Source organism: Abramis brama (genome assembly GCF_963993115.1).
Source record: "Abramis brama genome assembly, chromosome: 1".
Taxonomy (NCBI): domain Eukaryota; kingdom Metazoa; phylum Chordata; class Actinopteri; order Cypriniformes; family Leuciscidae; genus Abramis; species Abramis brama.
In genome coordinates this window covers 78,936,258-78,957,043 of record NC_139963.1, presented here as the reverse complement: position 1 = coordinate 78,957,043, position 20,786 = coordinate 78,936,258, and the positions used below count along the sequence as shown (strand labels likewise).

The 20,786-nt window shown below is 41.9% G+C and overlaps 1 protein-coding gene across 1 annotated transcript; it reads left to right on the top strand.

Annotated features, from left to right (window-relative positions):
* Positions 1-8,931: 8,931 nt before the first annotated feature.
* Positions 8,932-20,512, top strand: LOC311082425 (uncharacterized protein; the record flags this gene model as incomplete). The annotated part of the gene is made up of 2 exons (XM_084113250.1): positions 8,932-10,152; positions 19,951-20,512. One exon carries the CDS (start codon positions 8,932-8,934, stop codon positions 10,132-10,134), a length of 1,203 nt encoding a protein of 400 aa, XP_083969376.1. The 3' UTR covers positions 10,135-10,152; positions 19,951-20,512.
* Between the last annotated feature and the right edge of the window lie 274 nt (positions 20,513-20,786).

Here is a 20,786-nt window from a genome sequence, read left to right as displayed (position 1 = left end):
GAAATATTTCAAAATGCCAAGTCGAGTATTCCTGTATAAACAGTAGATGCAAGCTTGCACTATGTACATTTGTGCCAGTTGGAGCAAAAATCACAGGTTCTATTTAGTTATTTTTATTTATTATTGTAAATGTTAATCTTCTCTTATGTTCAACAACGTAAAGATTTAAAATGTCCTTTGTTTTTTGTTGTTGTTTTTTTGTACTTGATTGCAATTAATTATGGTTGAAAAAAATAAGAATCGTGTAAGAGAATCGTGATCTCAATTACCATGGAGAAAAATCGTGATTTACATTTTAGCAAGAATTCATTGAGGATTGTTGCACTGCAGCTGTCTTCTAGCCAGGTTTAATTTAGAAGCATAAAATCCAGGTTGTTTGTGGTCATTAAGTCATTGACTAGAAGTGATTTATTTTTAAGTGAGTGGATGTTTAAAAGTGCTAACTTAACAGTCTTACTTTTTGTCCCCACAGCAATCTTAGTTTGACATGTAATAGGCACCAGATTAGTTGGGTTTGCTGTACGGCTATTGAAGGCCTTAGACTTTCTATCTTGTAATAGAACAGCAATAGAGAAAGATACAGGCACACTGGGTTCCCGCTTGTTCTGTAAACATTTGATAAAGTTACTGTTATCAAAGCAGGGACCCAACACATATCACTGAGAGCTGGTATCAGTTGTTTTTGGTTCACCTCGAGCAGATGGAGGAGGGTGTGGGCCCTGGCGTTGTGGCAGAGGCCGAAGAGCTCTCACAGGGGGAGGGGGAGCTGGGCCCGCAGGCTTTGGTGGTTGAGGTGCCTGCATATTTTTGCTTGATATCTGGAAAAAGAGTTGGATAGTTTGGTTCCAGTATACACCAGTTCTTCCATTTTCTGTGAGAAGCACAGAAGTGGAGATGCTGGAGAGAGGGAGAGAGTGTCTGGTGAAAGTGGCTGTTGCTCTGGTGTTATCGGAGGCTGTGATATGCTGACCTGGCTTCCCTGGCTGTTTTCCAGGAAGTCTTCCTTGGGTGCTGAATCTTGGAGCAGAGATATATCAATTAGATATTGTCCTTTAGCACTCTTGAACCAAGTTTGTTTTGGTGGTGGCCATCCTGATGAAACCGTTGTCTCTGACTCCAGAAAAGATTGAAGTTGTCAGTGAAGTTCACTCCTTTTATATTGAAGGTTTTTTGCAGCCATGTATTAAGCCCAAGCAACCGTGAAAACCTGTTTGTTCCTCTTGCTGGGAGAGGTCCATTGATGAATGTTTAAACTTTAAGTCTTTTAAGTGTTTCAAAAAGTTCATTGAAATCCTTCTTAAGGAGTTCTGACTGCTCTTTATGAATATCATTCTTCCCCACATGAATGATGAGTCGATTTGCAGTCTTATGTTTCATCAGAATGTTCTGAAGTTCCCTGTTTACATCAGAAGTTGTTGCTTGTGGAAGGCATTTAGTACGTAGTTGTATCCCTGCTGCTAATGTTTCTGATTATGGAGTCCCCCACTATCAGAGTCCTGGGCTCGCCGCTGTCTGCTCGACCTTGAGCGCCAGTTAGCATCAGTGTTAGCTACAGGCTGATTCAGGATCACATTCATCACGTTTGGGGATTCCTCATTTACATTCATTAGTACTTCAAATCTGTTCTCAAGAATGATGTATAGGCGGTGGTTGGAGACCAGTGTTTGCAATCCTTGTCAGAGCTGTATCTGGGGTAGAGGATGCTACTGCGGCAATATATGATGCTTGTGACAATCTGATGTCTCGAGTGCCTTTGGGTCTCGCTCCCTGTTTGTGCCATCGATTAGTAAGTTGATCGGCTTGTTTCTCTACCTGTCGAGGAGCACTAGTTTCATGGGACTCACCGGCTATATGCTGAGGGTGTCTGTGACAAAGCTCTGTTGTGTGTTCTGTAATTGTTAGGCCTTACAAATGTATAGTTCAGAAATTGTCACGTCTGCGTAGCCACGCAAACCGGAATTATCCCGACAACGTTTTATCTGTATAGAGGTAAAGGGAAGGAGGCCTTCACAGGGGAGAGAATAGTTGACACTTCAGGACTGCGTTGTCATCGTGTCCTGGCGCTGGTCCTTCATCAGATCTGGATACGGCCTGGATCCGGCGGACAGCGGTAAACCTCGGGATAAACAGAGAGACTAATATTAGCGTATACGCCATCCTTTTTATTGATGTACCAAGTACATCAGGATTTATGGGAAGTGTTTCCAGTCCTTATTCAATAAATTGAATAAGACTTAATATTTAGTTGCAAATCCTTTGCTTGCAATAGCTGCATCAAGCCTGTGACCCATTGACATCACCAAACTTCTGCATTCTTCTTTTGTAATGCTTTTCCAGGCTTTCAGCGCAGCCTTTTCAGTTGTTGTTTGTTCTGGGTGGTTACTCCGTTCAGTCTCTTTTTTAGCTGGTAAAATGTATGCTCTATAGGGTTTAAGTCTGGAGATTGACTTGGCCAGTCTAAAACTTTTCACTTCTTGCCCCTGATAAACTCCTTTGTTGTTTTGGCACTGTGTTTTGGGTCATTATCTTGCTGCATGATGAAGGATCTCCCAATCAGTTTGGTTGCATCTTTCTGTAAACTGGCAGACAAAATGTGTCTGTACACTTCTGAGTTCATTGTGCAGCTGCCATCATGTGTTACATCATCAATGAAGATTAATGAGCCCTTCCCAGAAGAAGCCATGCAAGCCCAAGCCATGACATTACCTCCACCGTATTTCACAGATGAGCTTGTGTGTTTGGGGTCATGAGCAGATCTCCAAACTTTAGCCTTTCCATCACATTGGTAAAGGTTCATCTTTGTCTCATCAGTCCATCCTTGTCTCTGTTCTTTTTGGCAAATTCCAGCCTGGCCTTCATATTCTTCTTGCTAATGAGAGGTTTGCATCTTCTGGTGTAGCCTCTGTACTTTTGTTCATGAAGTCTTCTGCGAACAGTAGATTGTGATACCTTCACTCCTGCCCTCTGGAGGTTGTTGCTGATGCCACTAACAGTTGTTTTAGGGTCTTTCTTTACAGCTCTCACAATGTTTCTGTTGTCAACTGCTGATGTTTCCTTGGTCTACCCTTTCGAGGTCTGTTACTTAGTATACCAGAGGTTTCTTTCTTCCTCAGTAATTTCCAAATGGTTGTACTGGCTATGGCCAATGTTTGTGCAATGGCTCTAATTGATTTTCCATTTTCTCTCAGCTTCACAATTGCTTGTTTTTCACTCATGGACCGCTATCTTGTTATCATGTTGGTTACACGTCTAACTATAAATGCAGTCTGCACAGGCAAAACCAAAATCTGAAACTGAGCGCAGACATTCAGTGCTATTTATTGTCAAATAATCAATGTAATAGGACATGCCAGGGCAACAAAACACACCTGCCAGTCACATGTTCCAATACTTTTGGTCACATGAGCAATGGGTGGGTTCAAACAAAAGGTTACATCTTCTAAGTGGAGTACCGCAGGGATCTGTGTTAGGCCCTCTGTTATTCTCAATATATATGCTGCCACTTGGAAATATTATAAGGAAACATGGAATTAGTTTCCATTGTTATGCTGATGACACTCAAATCTGTATTTCATCACGGCCAGATGAAAACGCTAAATATCCAAATTGACAGAGTGTGATAAAGATATAAAAGATTGGATGACGCGCAATTTTCTTTTATTAAATCCAGACAAGACAGAGGTACTAATCATCGGTTTAAAAAACGCCCACAAAACCTCTCACACTACAACTTTAACATAGTAGGATGTCCTGTTACTTTATCCACTACAGTAAAATACCTGGGTGTTATACAAGACTGCAACCTTTCTTTTGAAAATCATATTTCATATGTTACAAGAACAGCCTTTTTCCACCTTAGAAACATTGCTAAGCTACGTAATATGCTATCAGTTCCCTTTCGAAAGGGAACTCTACACTACGTCAGAATGACGCAATGGGGAACGCCTCAGGCGTGACAGGTGTCTGAAATCAAATATCAACTCACGGCAATCATGTTGACCGGCGACAGCCCGTGAATCATCAGCTTGATTAATTAACGCGCGACCTGGATTTATAAAGGGGAGCCTTGCACACAAGACAACATCTTTTCGTCTTCAGGGACTGTTTGTCTGTTTTGAGAATATCGCGGGAGGCTCTCTCGAGAGCTTCTTGTGCAAACTGTGAGCGTTTTTTTCATTTAAAGATGCTCCGCTGTCGATCGGACCCTTTTCTCGAGGGAGGAGGGTTCAGCATCTGCTGTGGCGATCTGTGAAACAATACTGTTTGGGTACGAGGCGTTCACAGTCAGTTCCTGAGGGTGCTGGCAGTGTTCATTAAGAAATATCTCGGCGCGCGTGAAAAAAAAAAAAAAATCCGTGCGCTGTCGGATGTTTCAACCTCGCACCTGTTGACTTTTCTCTCGAGGGATGAAAGCCATATATATTTAACGGCTCGTTTCTCGCGCTTGCCGAGGCAGTGTGTTGACTACGAGAACGTATATGTTAAAACGGTATTGTCTGGTGATTATGGAGTAATTCAGCCTATCATCCAGATCGCGTTATCCAGTGTTTTTGGCTGCATTTTAATTAAGGAATTAAAATGATGAGCAGTGAACAAAAAGAGCAGGTGTAGTTCTGGTCTTTTTGTAGAATGTGAAATTAAAATATTTCTGTTTCTTTTCACGTCTCCTGTTTTAAAAAGAGTCTGGGGCAAAATGGTTTGGGTAAGAGAGTAAATCTAGAGATTTTTTCGATGGTCAGGTAGTAGGTCTTAACAGACCTCCTTGACCAGAGAGTCCCCATTTTGCAACCGGACAGCGCTTGGAAGGTGGTTATCAGGTTATAGGCCTCACTAGGCCTTCCTGAATATAAATCCACATACTATGGTTGAATGAGCTCCCACATACTGTGGCTATCAGGTCATAGGCCTCACTAGGCCTTCCTGAGTATGAGCTCTCACATACTGTGGTTTAAGAGCTCCCACATACTGTGTTACCAGGTGCTGCGGTTGCCAGGTTACAGGCCTCACCAGGCCTTCCTGGTTATGATTTAAAGGGGTCATATAATGCCATTTTTGTACAAGCTAATATGTTTCTTTAGGGTCTAAATTAAAAGTTTGTAATATACTTTAATTAAAAATTCTCATTAGTATTGTAAGAAAACACTCATTTTACCTGGTCAAAAACAGCTCTGTTTTCAGCACGCCGTTTCAGTGCATGTGCCTTTAAATGATGATGAGCTAGGCTCACCCCGCCCCCTCTGTTCTGTGAGGCGTTCTGAAACGCACGTGGACCGTTGCCTTGACAACAGTTGAGGTTATATTTTGGCAACGGGAGTTTCTGGGGAGTGGGGATCGTCTTTGCAACCATAGCAATTTGAACCTGATTCGGAGTCTGAACAAGATGACAGCCCGAAGAAGTTCGACCATTACGGCTCGGACAGGACGTTTCTGAATGGTTGGTTAACGTAATGTCATTTTGATCTATTTTTGTACTGGCACGGTAGTGAGATACAAACGCTATGTGTTTAGCTTTAACGTTACTTATGTAACGTTATCCACCTTATTCTTCTCTAAACAATGGGCGCTGCCATAACGACGACTCCGGTTCCCTACTTCCGGTTCGTAGCGCTTGACCTGTACTAGTAGCGAGAAAAGTTCAATTTTAACGCTAACCACTCTAAACGTTTACTTTATTGAATGTATCTGATACGGAACCGGACATGGGCATTATCTTATGCTCGAAACACTCAGTTTCTAAAAAGTTTGAAATCTTCTTTGAATTGTTAAAACAAATAACAACAGCAAACGAGGAGCTTGAACTCATTCTCTCGCTGCTAGTAAAGGTCAAGCGCTACGAACGGAAGTAGGAATCCGGAGTCGTCGTCATGACAGCGCACATTGTTTAGACTGAGCAGAAAAAGGTGGATAGGTTAGTTCGTTGACAGATTGATGCTGAAAAACTATTTTTGTAAATGTTAGGCTTCTCAATGATGCGTATTGCGTAACGTTATCTCTGTGTTGACTGTTTCTAGCAATAGTTGAAAGATACCTAATAATTTGTTGTACACAGTTTTCATAACACTCTAACCATAACGCATTTTTCATTATTATACAGGATTATGAGTTGTTTTGAGAACGTCGTTACATAGAAAACATGCCGTAATGTACCCTACGATGCAGTAATGAGTGTAAACATTAGCCATTCATCATAAAGTGCAAGCGATTTGCAAAGATTAATATACAGGTTAATAAAATGTTATACTTACTACTTCTGGAATTGCAGCAGGCACACGAATAGTTGGTACAGATTTGTTTTTCAGTAGCAGCCTCTTAGCAAACCCAGCTTTATACTGACACTCGTTTAAAAAGCAGTCTGTGAGAAATGCTTTAGCGCAAACATGGCATTTAGATTGATCGTTGGGAATATTTCCTTCAAAAACAAAACTCAGCCACTGCGTCTTCAGCGGGTCGGATTTCGGAACAGTAAAATGACTGTTGTGTATTACATCTAAGAACTGAACACCACAATCGCAGACGCCATTCTGCTCCAGCATATCAACGCGGACTACCATGACGACCGCTGTCACAGCTCGCTCAGGGCGGGTCTTGTGTTGAAACACGGCTGTCAATCACAATCGCGGGAGGGGCGTTGGATATTATGACGTCACAATATCGAACGGCTTGATTTCAGAGAGGGTCAAACATATAAGGAGATTAAAACAAAACCACTGGATGGATTTTTATCGTGATAGGATGGTTGTGTACAGGCACTGCCAACAGACATTTCAGTGCAATCAACTTGTAAAAGGGCATCCACCATTATATGACCCCTTTAACAGTATGTGTAGTAGGCTTCCTCTCCCTGTGAGAGTTGTACTGCTGAGGCCTCCATATACATATTGCATGTTTCAGGCTTCCTCTACTTTTAGAGTCATCCTGTTGAGGCCTTCCAAAGGCAAGTGTCCAGAGGCTCTGTCTTCGGACAGACAGGAAGTGGCCAGACTGTAGTGTCTTATGTAGTGACACCAGGTCAGGCCTGCCTGGTGGCATTTCAGGTGGCACCTTCCCCTGAATAGTGACTGGCTGGGATTCCCTCGGGTCCCCTAGCCACATTCCCTAGAAGGGACCCTTTCTAGTTTTTGAATTGTGGTCCTAGGCCTTTGAGCTGGCCCAGGTAGACCTTCCTTTAAATCTGCGGAGGTTTTTCTGTGGTATCATTTAGCTTGGGCTATGACCGTAGGGAATGCTGTCACTGACAGCACAGTGTGACCTGAGGGCATGCACTCCCCTTAGCATGGTGGCGTTGGTATATCGTTCCCCATTGCGGCATTCTGACGTAGTGTAGAGTTCCCTTTCGAAAGGGAATGTCTCAGGTTACGACTGTAACCTATGTTCCCTGAGAACAGGGAACGAGACACTACGTCTTTCTGCCATGCCTCGGGGCCTGCCTGCAACAGTCCCTTCAGACGATAGGATGTTGTCTTGTGTGCAAGGCTCCCCTTTATACATCCAGGTCGCGCGTTAATCAATCAAGCTGATGATTCACGGGCTGTCGCCGGTCAACATGATTGACGTGAGTTGATATTTGATTTCAGACACCTGTCACGCCTGAGACGTTCCCCATTGCGTCATTCTGACGTAGTGTCTCGTTCCCTGTTCTCAGGGAACATAGGTTACAGTCGTAACCTGAGACGTTTCTGATGCAGAAAAGTTAGTTCATGCATTCATGACCTCGAGACTAGATTACTGTAATGCTTTATTAGCCGGTTGTCCTGCATCCTCAATAAACAAGCTACAGTTAGTCCAAAATGCAGCCGCTAGAGTTCTTACTAGATCAAGAAAATATGATCCTATAACACCAATTTTATCATCACTACATTGGTTACCTATAAAGTTCTGTATTAATTACAAGGTATTGCTACTGACTTATAAAGCCCTAAATGGCTTAGCTCCAGTCTATTTAACGGATCTTCTATCGCCCTATAATCCATCACGCTCTTTAAGATCACTAAATTCAAGGCTTTTGGTCATACCTATGATATCCAGATCCACCAAAGGAGGGAGAGCATTTTCACATTTAGCTCCTAAACTCTGGAATAGTCTTCCTGATACTGTTAGTTGCTCAGCCTCGCTCTCCCAGTTTAAAACTAGATTAAAGACGCATCTCTTCAGCCAGGCATTCATATAATACTTTTAATCTTACAGTTAAATCTGACCTCTAGTTCATAAACACCAGAGGAGAACTGGCCCCCGACTGAGCCTGGGTTCTCCTAAGGTTTTTTTTTCTCCATTAGGTCACCTGATGGAGTTTTTCAGTTCCTTGCCACTGTTGCCTTTGGCTTGCTCAGTTGGGGATATTTGGGATATTTCATTTAATTAATCAATCAATAATTCTATTGATCAGCATTATCAAACGTGGATATTTTCCACTAGAAACAAGCATTGATGTATTATTTTAATTTAATACTGTGAAGCTGCTTTGATACAATCTGTATTGTGAAAAGCGCTATATAAATAAACTTGACTTGACTAAGTTGTGTATCAGATCCAAATGTAAATACCTGGAAATAAAAGCTGAAATGTTGATCTTTTCCCTCATATTCATCTTAGGTGTCAAACATATACAGTCCCCTCTAAAAGTATTGAAACAATTACAGATTTTGGCAATTCCTTTCATTTTTCTGTAGACAGATAATAATAGGCAAATGCAAATGATCAATTCGAAACCATTCACTTGCCTTTTGACGCCACCTTTTCCACCTTCACAATCATGGAAAGTTTCAAGGACATATAATCAATTTATAAAAAGGCATCAAATTATCATAATATTTTATAGCAGTTGTCTACTTTCTACCATTACATCAAGGCTCACTTTCATGTCCTTTCACTTTATATTTCTCTCGGTTAATTATTTTGATGTACTGAAAATTAAATTTAATATTTTTGTCTTTCATGTCAGACCTGATGGAAGTGAAGGAGGAGAGTGAAGAACTGAGTGAAGTGAAGGAGGAGAGTGAAGAACTGATTGAAGTGGAGGAGGAGAGTGAAGAACTGATTGAAGTGGAGGAGGAGAGTGAAGAACTGAGTGAAGTGGAGGAGAGTGAAGAACTGACATTTTTAAAGGAAAGAAGAGCCAAGAAATCTTTCACCTGCACTCAGTGTGGAAAGAGTTACACAACCAAACAAAGTCTTGAGTGTCACACGAGGATCCACAGTGGAGAGAAGCCGTTCTCATGTGATCAGTGTGGGAAGAGTTTCACACACATATCAAGTCGTAATCAACACATGAGGATCCACACCGGAGAGAAGCCGTTCTCATGTGATCACTGCGGCAAAACATTTCCTAGTACATCAGTCCTGAAGGCACACCTGAGAGTTCATACTAAGGAAAAGCCACATTTATGTTCTGTGTGTGGAAAAAGTTTTTCACTTCTGTCATATTTACACGCACATCAGAAAATTCACACTGGTGTGAGAGAGTACGTGTGCTTTGAGTGTGAGAAGACTTTTACTACAGCACACAGTTTAAAACTGCACCAGAGAATACACACTGGAGAAAAACCTTATAAGTGTTCACACTGTGACAAGAGATTCAGTCTGTCAGCACATCTGAAAACACATGAGAGGATCCACACTGGAGAAAAACCTTACAAGTGTTCACACTGTGACAAGAGATTCAGTCATTCACCACATCTGAAAACACATGAGAGGATCCACACTGGAGAAAAACCTTACAAGTGTTCACACTGTGACAAGAGATTTAGTCAGCCATCAAATCTGAAAACACATGAGAAGATGCACACTGGAGAAAAACCTTACAAGTGTTCACACTGTGACAAGAGATTTAGTCAGCCATCAAATCTGAAATCACATGAGAAGATGCACACTGGAGAAAAACCTTACAAGTGTTCACACTGTGACAAGAGATTCAGTCAGCCATCAAATCTGAAATCACATGAGATGATCCACACTGGAGAAAAACCTTACAAGTGTTCACACTGTGACAAGAGATTCAGTCGATCATCAGCTCTGAAAACACATGAGAGCATCCACACTGGAGAGAAGCTGTACGCGTGTGATCAGTGTGGGAAAAGTTTCTGTATTAAAAGTCGCCTAAAGCTACACATGAAGGTCCACACTGGAGAAACCACTTAAACACAGTCTGAGATCACGGTAAGTAGTTTATTTTCACGTGCTGAGCAGCAAAGCTCTTCTGTGTAAGTTAGCCACACATCACCCTATAGCCAAATCTCTCCTCTCCACCTATAGCCGGTGTGGGGTGAGCACAGGACACTTTGTTGATTGATATCTGTTAACTTGTGTTCAACCAACAACCGGAATACCCGGATGTCGAGGTCACTTCAGTGATTTGGAAAAGCACGTAAAAATCCTGGCAGAAAGTGATGCATGAGGATGTAGTGTCAAGTCTCCTAAGCTGCACGGGTCCCCCACTTGACAGGGGTTCTTTACTTCTGAATTGAACACTGGGTTCCACTCACAAGAATGAGACTTAAGTTGCCTTTTCTCAATTTATTGTATGTTCCAGTAGGTGAAAAACCTTTAAAACCACACACAAAGCAGTGTAAATATTTACAGCAATGGTCATGAATTAAACCACCACAATTTCACATCGTACATAATTAACACAGATTTAATTTGGTAAGCATTAGCATAATACTATTTCTTTTTACTAATACTATTCTACACCATAGCAAATAAGTAAGAATTAGCTTTTAATCACTAGATTTGTATTTCATTAGTAGGGAATTTAACCATGTTTACCATAATAAATATTCTAGCAAGTGAATTGATTACACATTTCTAGACAGTGAATTTCAGACAGAACATTAATTTTAGCAAATTGAATATGTGAATAATTTCTTGATAATATACTTTAAAATAACTGTTAACACTGCTAGGCATTTGGGCTCAACAATTTAAACACTAACCTAATCACAGATACCAAAATAACAATAATAAATATCTAAGTCCATAACATGCACATCCACACAAAGCCACCACACGCAAATGTAAACGTTTAGATTTACCGGCAGTCTCTTCAGAATCAAATGATCCCGTGCAGTTTAAAATCAAATCTTTGACCCAACGTTCCCACTGCGTCCACGCTGCTCACAGTACACAATGAAAAGAGCAGTGCGAGCACCATTTCAAACCCAAGGTGCGCGCCACGCTGATTGACAACAAACTTCACCTGCCGTTCATTCCCGTGAAACGAGAGGCGTGGCAACGGGCGGATTGCCGCAACATGTAGTGTAACGACTATTTACTGTGTCCTTTTTGGTTAAAAAATAGTGCAGACAAAATGCTTTTGTGGAAAAGGAACAGAGAGGTGAAGAGGTGAGGGAGGTAGAAGAGAATGTGGAACAGAGGTGAAGAGGAGAGGGAGGTGGAAGAGAATGTGGAACAGAGAGGTGAAGAGGAGAGGGAGGTGGAAATGGAACAGAGGTGAAGAGGAGAATGAGGTGGAACAGAGGTGAAGAGGAGAGGGAGGTGGAAATGGAACAGAGGTGAAGAGGAGAGAGAGGTGGAAATGGAACAGAGGTGAAGAGGAGAATGAGGTGGAACAGAGGTGAAGAGGAGAGGGAGGTGGAAATGGAACAGAGGTGAAGAGGAGAGAGAGGTGGAAATGGAACAGAGGTGAAGAGGAGAGGGAGGTGGAAATGGAACAGAGGTGAAGAGGAGAGGGAGGTGGAAGAGAATGTGGAACAGAGGTGAAGAGGAGAGGGAGGAGGAAATGGAACAGAGGTGAAGAGGAGAGGGAGGAGGAAATGGAACAGAGGTGAAGAGGAGAGGGAGGTGGAAATGGAACAGAGGTGAAGAGAATGAGGTGGAAATGGAACAGAGGTGAAGAGGAGAGGGAGGTGGAAGAGAATGTGGAACAGAGAGGTAAAGAGGAGAGGGAGGAGGAAATGGAACAGAGGTGAAGAGGAGAGGGAGGTGGAAAAGGAACAGGTGAAGAGGAGAGGGAGGTGGAAAAGGAACAGGTGAAGAGGAGAGGGAGGAGGAAATGGAACAGAGAGGTGGAAAAGGAACAGAGGTGAAGAGGAGAGGGAGGAGGAAATGGAGCAGAGGTGAAGAGGAAAGGGAGGTGGAAAAGGAACAGAGGTGAAGAGGAGAGGGAGGAGGAAAAGGAACAGAGAGGTGAAGATGAGAGGGAGGAGGAAATGGAACAGAGGTGAGGAGGAGAGGGAGGTGGAAAAGGAACAGAGAGGTGAAGAGGAGAGGGAGGTGGAAAAGGAACAGAGGTGAAGAGGAGAGGGAGGAGGAAATGGAACAGAGAGGTGAAGAGGAGAGGGAGGTGGAAAAGGAACAGAGAGGTGAAGAGGAGAGGGAGGTGGAAAAGGAACAGGTGAAGAGGAGAGGGAGGAGGAAATGGAACAGAGGTGAGGAGGAGAGGGAGGTGGAAAAGGAACAGAGGTGAGGAGGGGAGGGAGGTGGAAATGGAACAGAGGTGAGGAGGAGAGGGAGGAGGAAATGGAACAGAGAGGTGAGGAGGAGAGGGAGGAGGAAATGGAACAGAGGTGAGGAGGAGAGGGAGGTGGAAATGGAACAGAGGTGAGGAGGATAGGGAGGTGGAAAAGGAACAGAGAGGTGAAGAGGAGAGGGAGGTGGAAATGGAACAGAGGTGAGGAGGAGAGGGAGGAGGAAATGGAACAGAGGTGAGGAGGAGAGGGAGGTGGAAAAGGAACAGAGAGGTGAAGAGGAGAGGGAGGTGGAAAAGGAACAGATAGGTGAAGAGGAGAGGGAGGTGGAAATGGAACAGAGGTGAGGAGGAGAGGGAGGTGGAAAAGGAACAGAGAGGTGAAGAGGAGAGGGAGGTGGAAATGGAACAGAGGTGAGGAGGAGAGGGAGGTGGAAAAGGAACAGAGAGGTGAAGAGGAGAGGGAGGTGGAAAAGGAACAGAGAGGTGAAGAGGAGAGGGAGGTGGAAAAGGAACAGAGGTGAAGAGGAGAGGGAGGTGGAAAAGGAACAGAGAGGTGAAGAGGAGAGGGAGGTGGAAATGGAACAGAGGTGAAGAGGAGAGGGAGGTGGAAAAGGAACAGAGAGGTGAAGAGGAGAGGGAGGTGGAAATGGAACAGAGGTGAGGAGGAGAGGGAGGTGGAAAAGGAACAGAGAGGTGAAGAGGAGAGGGAGGTGGAAAAGGAACAGAGGTGAAGAGGAGAATGAGGTGGAAGAGAATGTGGAACAGAGAGGTGAGGAGGAGAGGGAGGTGGAAATGGAACAGAGGTGAGGAGGAGAGGGAGGTGGAAAAGGAACAGAGAGGTGAAGAGGAGAGGGAAGTGGAAAAGGAACAGAGAGGTGAAGAGGAGAGGGAGGTGGAAATGGAACAGAGAGGTGAAGAGGAGAGGGAGGTGGAAATGGAACAGAAGTGAAGAGGAGAGGGAGGTGGAAAAGGAACAGAGAGGTGAAGAGGAGAGGGAGGTGGAAAAGGAACAGAGAGGTGAAGAGGAGAGGGAGGTGGAAAAGGAACAGAGGTGAAGAGGAGAGGGAGGTGGAAAAGGAACAGAGAGGTGAAGAGGAGAGGGAGGTGGATAAGGAACAGAGGTGAGGAGGAGAGGGAGGTGGAAAAGGAACAGAGAGGTGAAGAGGATAGGGAGGTGGAAATGGAACAGAGAGGTGAAGAGGAGAGGGAGGTGGAAATGGAACAGAGGTGAAGAGGAGAGGGAGGTGGAAAAGGAACAGAGAGGTGAAGAGGAGAGGGAGGTGGAAAAGGAACAGAGGTGAAGAGGAGAGGGAGGTGGAAAAGGAACAGAGAGGTGAAGAGGAGAGGGAGGTGGAAAAGGAACAGAGGTGAGGAGGAGAGGGAGGTGGAAAAGGAACAGAGAGGTGAAGAGGAGAGGGAGGTGGAAAAGGAACAGAGAGGTGAAGAGGAGAGGGAGGTGGAAATGGAACAGAGGTGAAGAGGAGAGGGAGGTGGAAAAGGAACAGAGAGGTGAAGAGGAGAGGGAGGTGGAAAAGGAACAGAGAGGTGAAGAGGAGAGGGAGGTGGAAAAGGAACAGAGAGGTGAAGAGGAGAGGGAGGTGGAAATGGAACAGAGGTGAAGAGGAGAATGAGGTGGAAGAGAATGTGGAACAGAGAGGTGAAGAGGAGAGGGAGGTGGAAGATAATGCGGAACACAAATCTCTTAACTAATGCTGTAAACTATGGAGTCAGTTGTAGCCTACTAGGCTTCATTAGCCTACTATGATATTGAAGGTAGAAATGAACTTATTTGTATACAAACACTTAAATTATAGTTTTATTTATTTTTATAATAATAAAGTTATATGAAATAAAAACATTTAAATGGTGGCTGTCATAAAAACTTGCCAGCTTTATTCAAACATGCATTATGAATATATAATATGGTGCATATATTTAGCAAAATGCTCCTCTCTAGAGTTAATTTTTCTAGCTGACTGACGAGTTTATGGTCACTGGATATGGTTTTTCAGAGGTAAATGTTGCATTACATGATGTCTTTCCACGGTTGAAACACTGATTGAGCGATTCCATGTCACATGATACGGATTTCGATAAGTTGTACTCTATCTTTTAACACACTTTCAGATGCTCATTCATGTTTATTTGGCACTGTAACTGGTGTTATTAAGGCGGAAGAGAAGATCATGTGCTTCTCTAGAGCTGAGCCAGAGCGATCTCTCGCCACAGCGCCAAAACGCTATTTGTTTTTGAATTTCGTAAGAAAATGCAATTTGAAATCTGAGACTTTGTTTAATATCAATAGTAACAAAGCACAAAGATTATTGCGATTTATTGGATGGAATATGTGCTACAATGTTTCATTCATTTATCAACTGAAAACAAGATGACTAATCGATTATTGGGATTTAAGATTCGATATCTGTTCGAAAAAAGGACAATAGATTAATATCGAGAAATCAATATTTTTTGGCCCAGCTCTAGTATCCATCCATTGGGTTTATTATTATTAGAGTCCTGCATGGGTTCGGGTACCCGACGGGTAAATATATATCGCAAATATTACTCAAACGGGTGAAAAATATCCAACTGTGTCGGATACGGGTGTGGGTCGGATCGGACACGGGGGAAACACGGGTCTAAACACGGGTTTAAAACAATCACATGCAAACATGCAAAAATATTTATAGGAACACATTTACAAAAATATTCCTGTATTTCAAGTTGATAAAATAATTATGACCGCCGCTAGCGTAGCTAGCGAAAGCGGTCATATAGGGATTGTCAAAGTTTTTTTTTTTTTTTTTTTTCGTCAATCTACTGAATTTTCCGTCAACGATACCAGGGACACTGAAACACCGGGGAACATGAAATTTGGTGGGCATGTAGCCCCACTAGACTTTTACGGAAAAATTTCGTTTGGTCCCCGGGGGCCACTCCCCCCCCGCGCTGGGCCCCCCCAAACCCAAAAAATGCAGTTTTTCCTAAATAACTACTTGAACCGTGGCACCGAGGATGAAGAAATTTTTATGGTATGTTGTTCTTAAGGGCCCACATCAACCTAGCCCATAATCACTCATTTGTGATTTGCGCCCCTCCCATAAAAAATGAAAATGCAATATTATTCAGCTTTAATCGCCCCTATCTTCAGTGGAGATGTTCAGAACTGCACCATATTTCATGTGTATGATTAACTTGACATCCTCTGGGGGTATGCTAAGTTTCGTAGAATTTCATCCATGGGGGGGGTATAAAATAAATTCATTTATGTGCACATTTAGTGACTGTACACTCATTGGCCTGTAGATGGTGCTGTTGAGCGAAGGGTTGCTGGTTTAGGATGATACTGTCACACACACACATGCAGGAATACAAACAAACGCAAGCATGCACACACACTGACATCCACACGCAAAGAGCCACAGACACACACACATACAAATCCACATGCACAGACACACACACACACACACAAACACACACTATTCTGTCCCTCTATGTTCTATAGTATTGTATTAGTTCGCTGGTGCATTTCTTTATTTTCCCACTTGGGGTCAGTATCTCCTTTAGTGTTTCTTTTGGGTTCTTCTTCATGGATTATAACGCGTGTTCTTCTCGGCGCTCTGTTGTGATGTGCTGACGCAGCAGGAAAAAAGTTTGTTACAAGCGGTGTGAGAAAATGTCCGGAGGTCAGGTGTTGACATTCCTCACTCAGTCCCCTTATATCTTTGGGAAGCTTGGAGATGCCATAATCTGTAAGTTATTAGTGGCCAATTTTGTATTTCTAAATGTTTAGATACTTTTCTGGTACTTAATAGGTTATTTTAACTCTCTCAAACAAAAAGGTTGTTTGTGATCTAAGTCAAGCTAATGTTGCTAGCTTTTGTTTAGTATGTGGTTGTACAATATCTTATAAGTCAATGTGAACACAGCTTTTACTGAACTTAGGTCGTCAGGTTGTACATAGTACAGGTTGTTAAAAGTAAAACAGTAGCTTTTGTTTTACTGTGGAGCTTTGATTTAAGGCTTGCTGAGTTCATGCTCTACTAAATCTAACTAAAGAGGAAAGAGTCAACCTGTTATATTTTTACAGATATTTTGAACAGTATTTTGAACTACTTGTGTATCTGTGCACTGAAACTGCAATTAACTGCAGTATATTCCCCAACCACATGGTGGCAAACTGAATCATTTAAAGATGTATGCTGGGTACCAATTCGCCTATACTATGACCTAAAAGAATGTACTTTTTTTGTGAGGAAAAAGTACATACTTTTGAGTGTGTAGCAAAAGAGTATGCACGTTCTGGGACATACTTCGATGACGTCATGCAACGTGAACTTGAACGTGGTTGCCTGGTTACGCACACACACCTCGACTGTTAACAAAACATTTTACATTTCATTCATTCTTGTCCAATATCATTTTATTTACTATTCCCATCTTTTTTTTTTTTTTCCACAATACATTTACAATTTGAGGAGTGAAGCAGGGCGTCGTCGTAGATCAACCAGACGCAGGTCGTGAGGCGGCTGGTTCTGACGTTCATGTGCAAATGTGTGTACTGTGTAACGAAAGCTACTTATTTTCTGAGCTAAAATATTTAAAGTTTAAAGTGTAAAGTATCGTTTAACGTATTTTATACTTAATCTTATACTTATGTATAATACTTAAAAATACCCCGATGAAAATGAACCATGCTTTTACTATAGTAAAAGTGTATTAACCATGTTTCTTTGGTTGGACTGATAAAGTTAACATTTGTACAGCCACAGTATTACTACAAATAAGTCAGACAGAAACATCAAAATAAATACATAAAAAAGACACTTGAATGACACTGTATTAGAGCCTTTTTATTTATTGTTTTGTAGCCTGCAATGAGGCGCTCAGTATCTTCATCGGACCCTACAAGATAAATGGTACTTTTTTGGCACAACATAAACCCATTAATATTACGAGACAATAAAATATAACTTTTATTAGGGTTAAACTGAATTCTTACACTTAAAAACTGAGGGCGCATCTCCACTGCTGCATCCGACTGCCAGGTTTACATCGTTTACACATCACCCGTTAGAGTGTGCATTGATCTGCACTTCGAATTCTAACCGGAAATAGTAGACCATCCGGGTATCTTTGGAACACTCGTTTCAACATACTACGATTTGGGACGTACTAATTCTAGTTTCGCATACTATTTAGGACGGATAGTATGCGAATTGGGACTTGAGCAGTAATGTTGTGATTCTTATATCTTCAACTCTGATCACTTCAAGTATTTAAATTCACAGCAATGAGTCTTGGTTTTTTAAAGAGGCTATATGCGTTTTTCTGAAATTTAAACTCGCTACTGACACCTGTGGCCAAAAAACGGAACTGCTCTTCCTTTCTGCTCGCTCTCGTAAGTGCACACTTCACAAGTCATCCGCTGCAAAGAAGTCAACATTATGTTTACAGAGGTAAGAACAGTCAAATACATATATTGTTTGAGAAACTAAGTTTGTTTGCTGACTAGCGGGGGTGGCAGAGTGATCTGCATATACATAAACACGCAATACAGCCAAATTGCTCCACGTCATTTATTTTTGTGGAAAGCCAGTGCAGGCCTGAGCGGCGGTCATATTTTGTACCGCCATGCGGTACATCTAGTTTAAAATCCACATCAGTTTATTTGTGCCCACGCAAAATTGTCAGATGTAGGCTAGACGATATTGCGTGCCAGATATAGTGTTGTAGCCGTGTCTGTTAGGCTACTCCGTTTTGTGGTACCGTTATGTTCTTCATGTAAGTTACCGGCCTTTTGACAGCTTCGGCTGAAGTTGTCCTTGTGTTAATTCTTGTCGTTATAACTTCTGTATGACCTGGCAATAAACATTTTTGTAATTGTGTCTATAATGTGATTGGCTAAACTGATTTTATTTCGGGTGCGGGTCGGGTGTCGGTTCTATTTTAAGCGGGTCGGGTGTGGATTTTAATTAGTGCTGTTTAGGGGTGGGAGAAAAAATCGATTCATCGATGCATCGCGATTCTCTCTCCAACGATTCTGAATCGATTCTGAGAACTTCAGAATCGATTCTGAACTTAGTTTTTAACCAGATATGCGATGACGCTGAGTTTGCTTTAGAAACACCCGTTATCTGCTTTCTTCCAATTCCTCACACACATACATACACCAATCAAACTTTCCGTAAAATAATCTTTCATAAGTTCGTAAAGGTTGAGGCGAATTACGAGGACATTCACCGGCGTCATTGCAGGATGCGTTGTGAGAGACGCGCACTTTGTTTGATGTTACGTTACACTTGAAGCGTGCTGTCTCGCCTTTCGGTATTTTCCTTACAAATGCTCTACGAAGTCATCATTTATGTGGTTTGGATTGCAGTGGACTTTTATATTTAAAATATGAACTTAACTAACAGAAGGCTGCTTTCAATTTCAAATGCTGCTGACGCGCGCTTTGTTTGTGTAGACTGCTCGCGCACGCGGCTGTGCGACTCCGTGTATACTTGTGCAAAATTAACGTAAACACAGCCAGTCTTAAGCGATTAAACAGACAGGAAAAAACACTTTACTTGTATTTCAAAAGAGATCTGTGCGTGAATGCAGCTTAATAGATCTCCCGCAGTCTATGATGTCATAGTAAAAAACAACAGTAAAGATGAAGAAAAATCACTCACAATTCTTGAATGGAAAACGTTCAGATAATCTTAAATAGGCTACTGAAAGCACTATTTGTTTGTTTATGTTTCTATGCTCCTCTTTATTATTTGCTACTTGTATGTTTTGAAGTTATATTAGTTTAAAATTCTTAGCATACAACTGTTTTAAATTTTTTTTTTTTGTGTGTAATTTTTTAAAAAAAAGTAGGCTACTTAATTACCTAAGTAAACTAAGGAATTAATAGGGAAGGGAGTGGAGGGGAGGGGAGTATCATTCTTATCATATGTATCATTCTTACATACTGTGAATCGTTTTTTTGAATCGAGAATCGTTTTTGAATCGAAAATCGATTTTGAATCGATTCTTGAGCCTAAAAATCGAAATCGAATCGAATCGTGACATTTTCTGAATCGTGCACCCCTAGTGCTGTTGACATATAACGGGTCGGATGCGGTTTGAAGCACTGCGGGTACGGGCTGGTGCGGATTTACAAAATCAGACCCGTGCAGGACTCTGAGTATTATTATAATTATTATTAGGGATTCAAGCACTTCAGTGCTGAAACCCTATTGTAATTGTTAATTTACCCTTTGGGTAGCTATAACAGGGTTATAGATTTGAGATCGGACCATAGGTGGCGCTATAACTGTTAAAAAGCTTTAAAAACCACATATTTCATTAGTAAATTGCCTTATTTGCTTAAAGGCCTTAAAATGCTTGAACCCTGATAAATGCTGCTTGCAGCTTTAATTATCATTATTATTATTGCAAGTAACGATGGGTTTTTTTTTCTGAGTTTTTTTCTGAGTTAAAGTTCGGAGCTTCATTTCACTAAGTTTTCTTTCTACCGCTGTGATTTTCAGGTGCTGAAGATGAACAAGATGATCAGGAGTGTCTGAGGATTGCTCTGATCGGGAAGACAGGAAATGGGAAGAGTGCAACAGGAAACAGCATTCTGGGAAGAGATGAGTTTGTCAGTGAATTAAGACTAGATTCAGTCACTACAGTTTGTGAAAAGAGAGTTGGTGAAGTTGATGGTCGATCAGTAACTGTTGTTGATACTCCAGGTCTCTTTGACACGACTCTGACAAATGATCAAGCATTGAATAAATATTGAAATGTATTTCCATGTTGTCACCTGGACCTCATGTGTTCATCATTGTGTTGAGTTTGGGAAGATTTACATGAGAGGAGATGGACACAGTAGATCTGATAAAGAAGATCTTTATGATTGATTTGCCTTGACTGATTTTTGTCTTTAATTCTGTTTTTGTCAAAATGTATATACATTTTTTCCTCCAGTTTCTGGTTAGAGAGGAAGCTCAGGGAAGATTGTGTTGTTGCTTCTTTTCTGTTTATTATTTTAGGCCTTTCTCTCTCCTGAAGATTTATTCCCATCTTTTGTTAAGCCTTTTTGATATATGAAGGAAATAAATACTTTTACTTTTCCTTAAAGTTGTGTTATGTTTTCACTCTCAGACTGAGGTTGAAGTGTGTTCTGCACATATTTCTACATCTCTACGTTATCATACTTTCTTTTCCTTTGTTACCTCTCCTCCGACCCCTAGACTGGGAGGGGAACGCGTCACGGATCGCTCTGAGACTTTAGTAAGATCCAAGCGCAGCTTCATTGGAAAATCCAGAATCGTAGTCATATGCCAGACAAAGGGTCAAAACACTTGCAAACAATCCACAATAA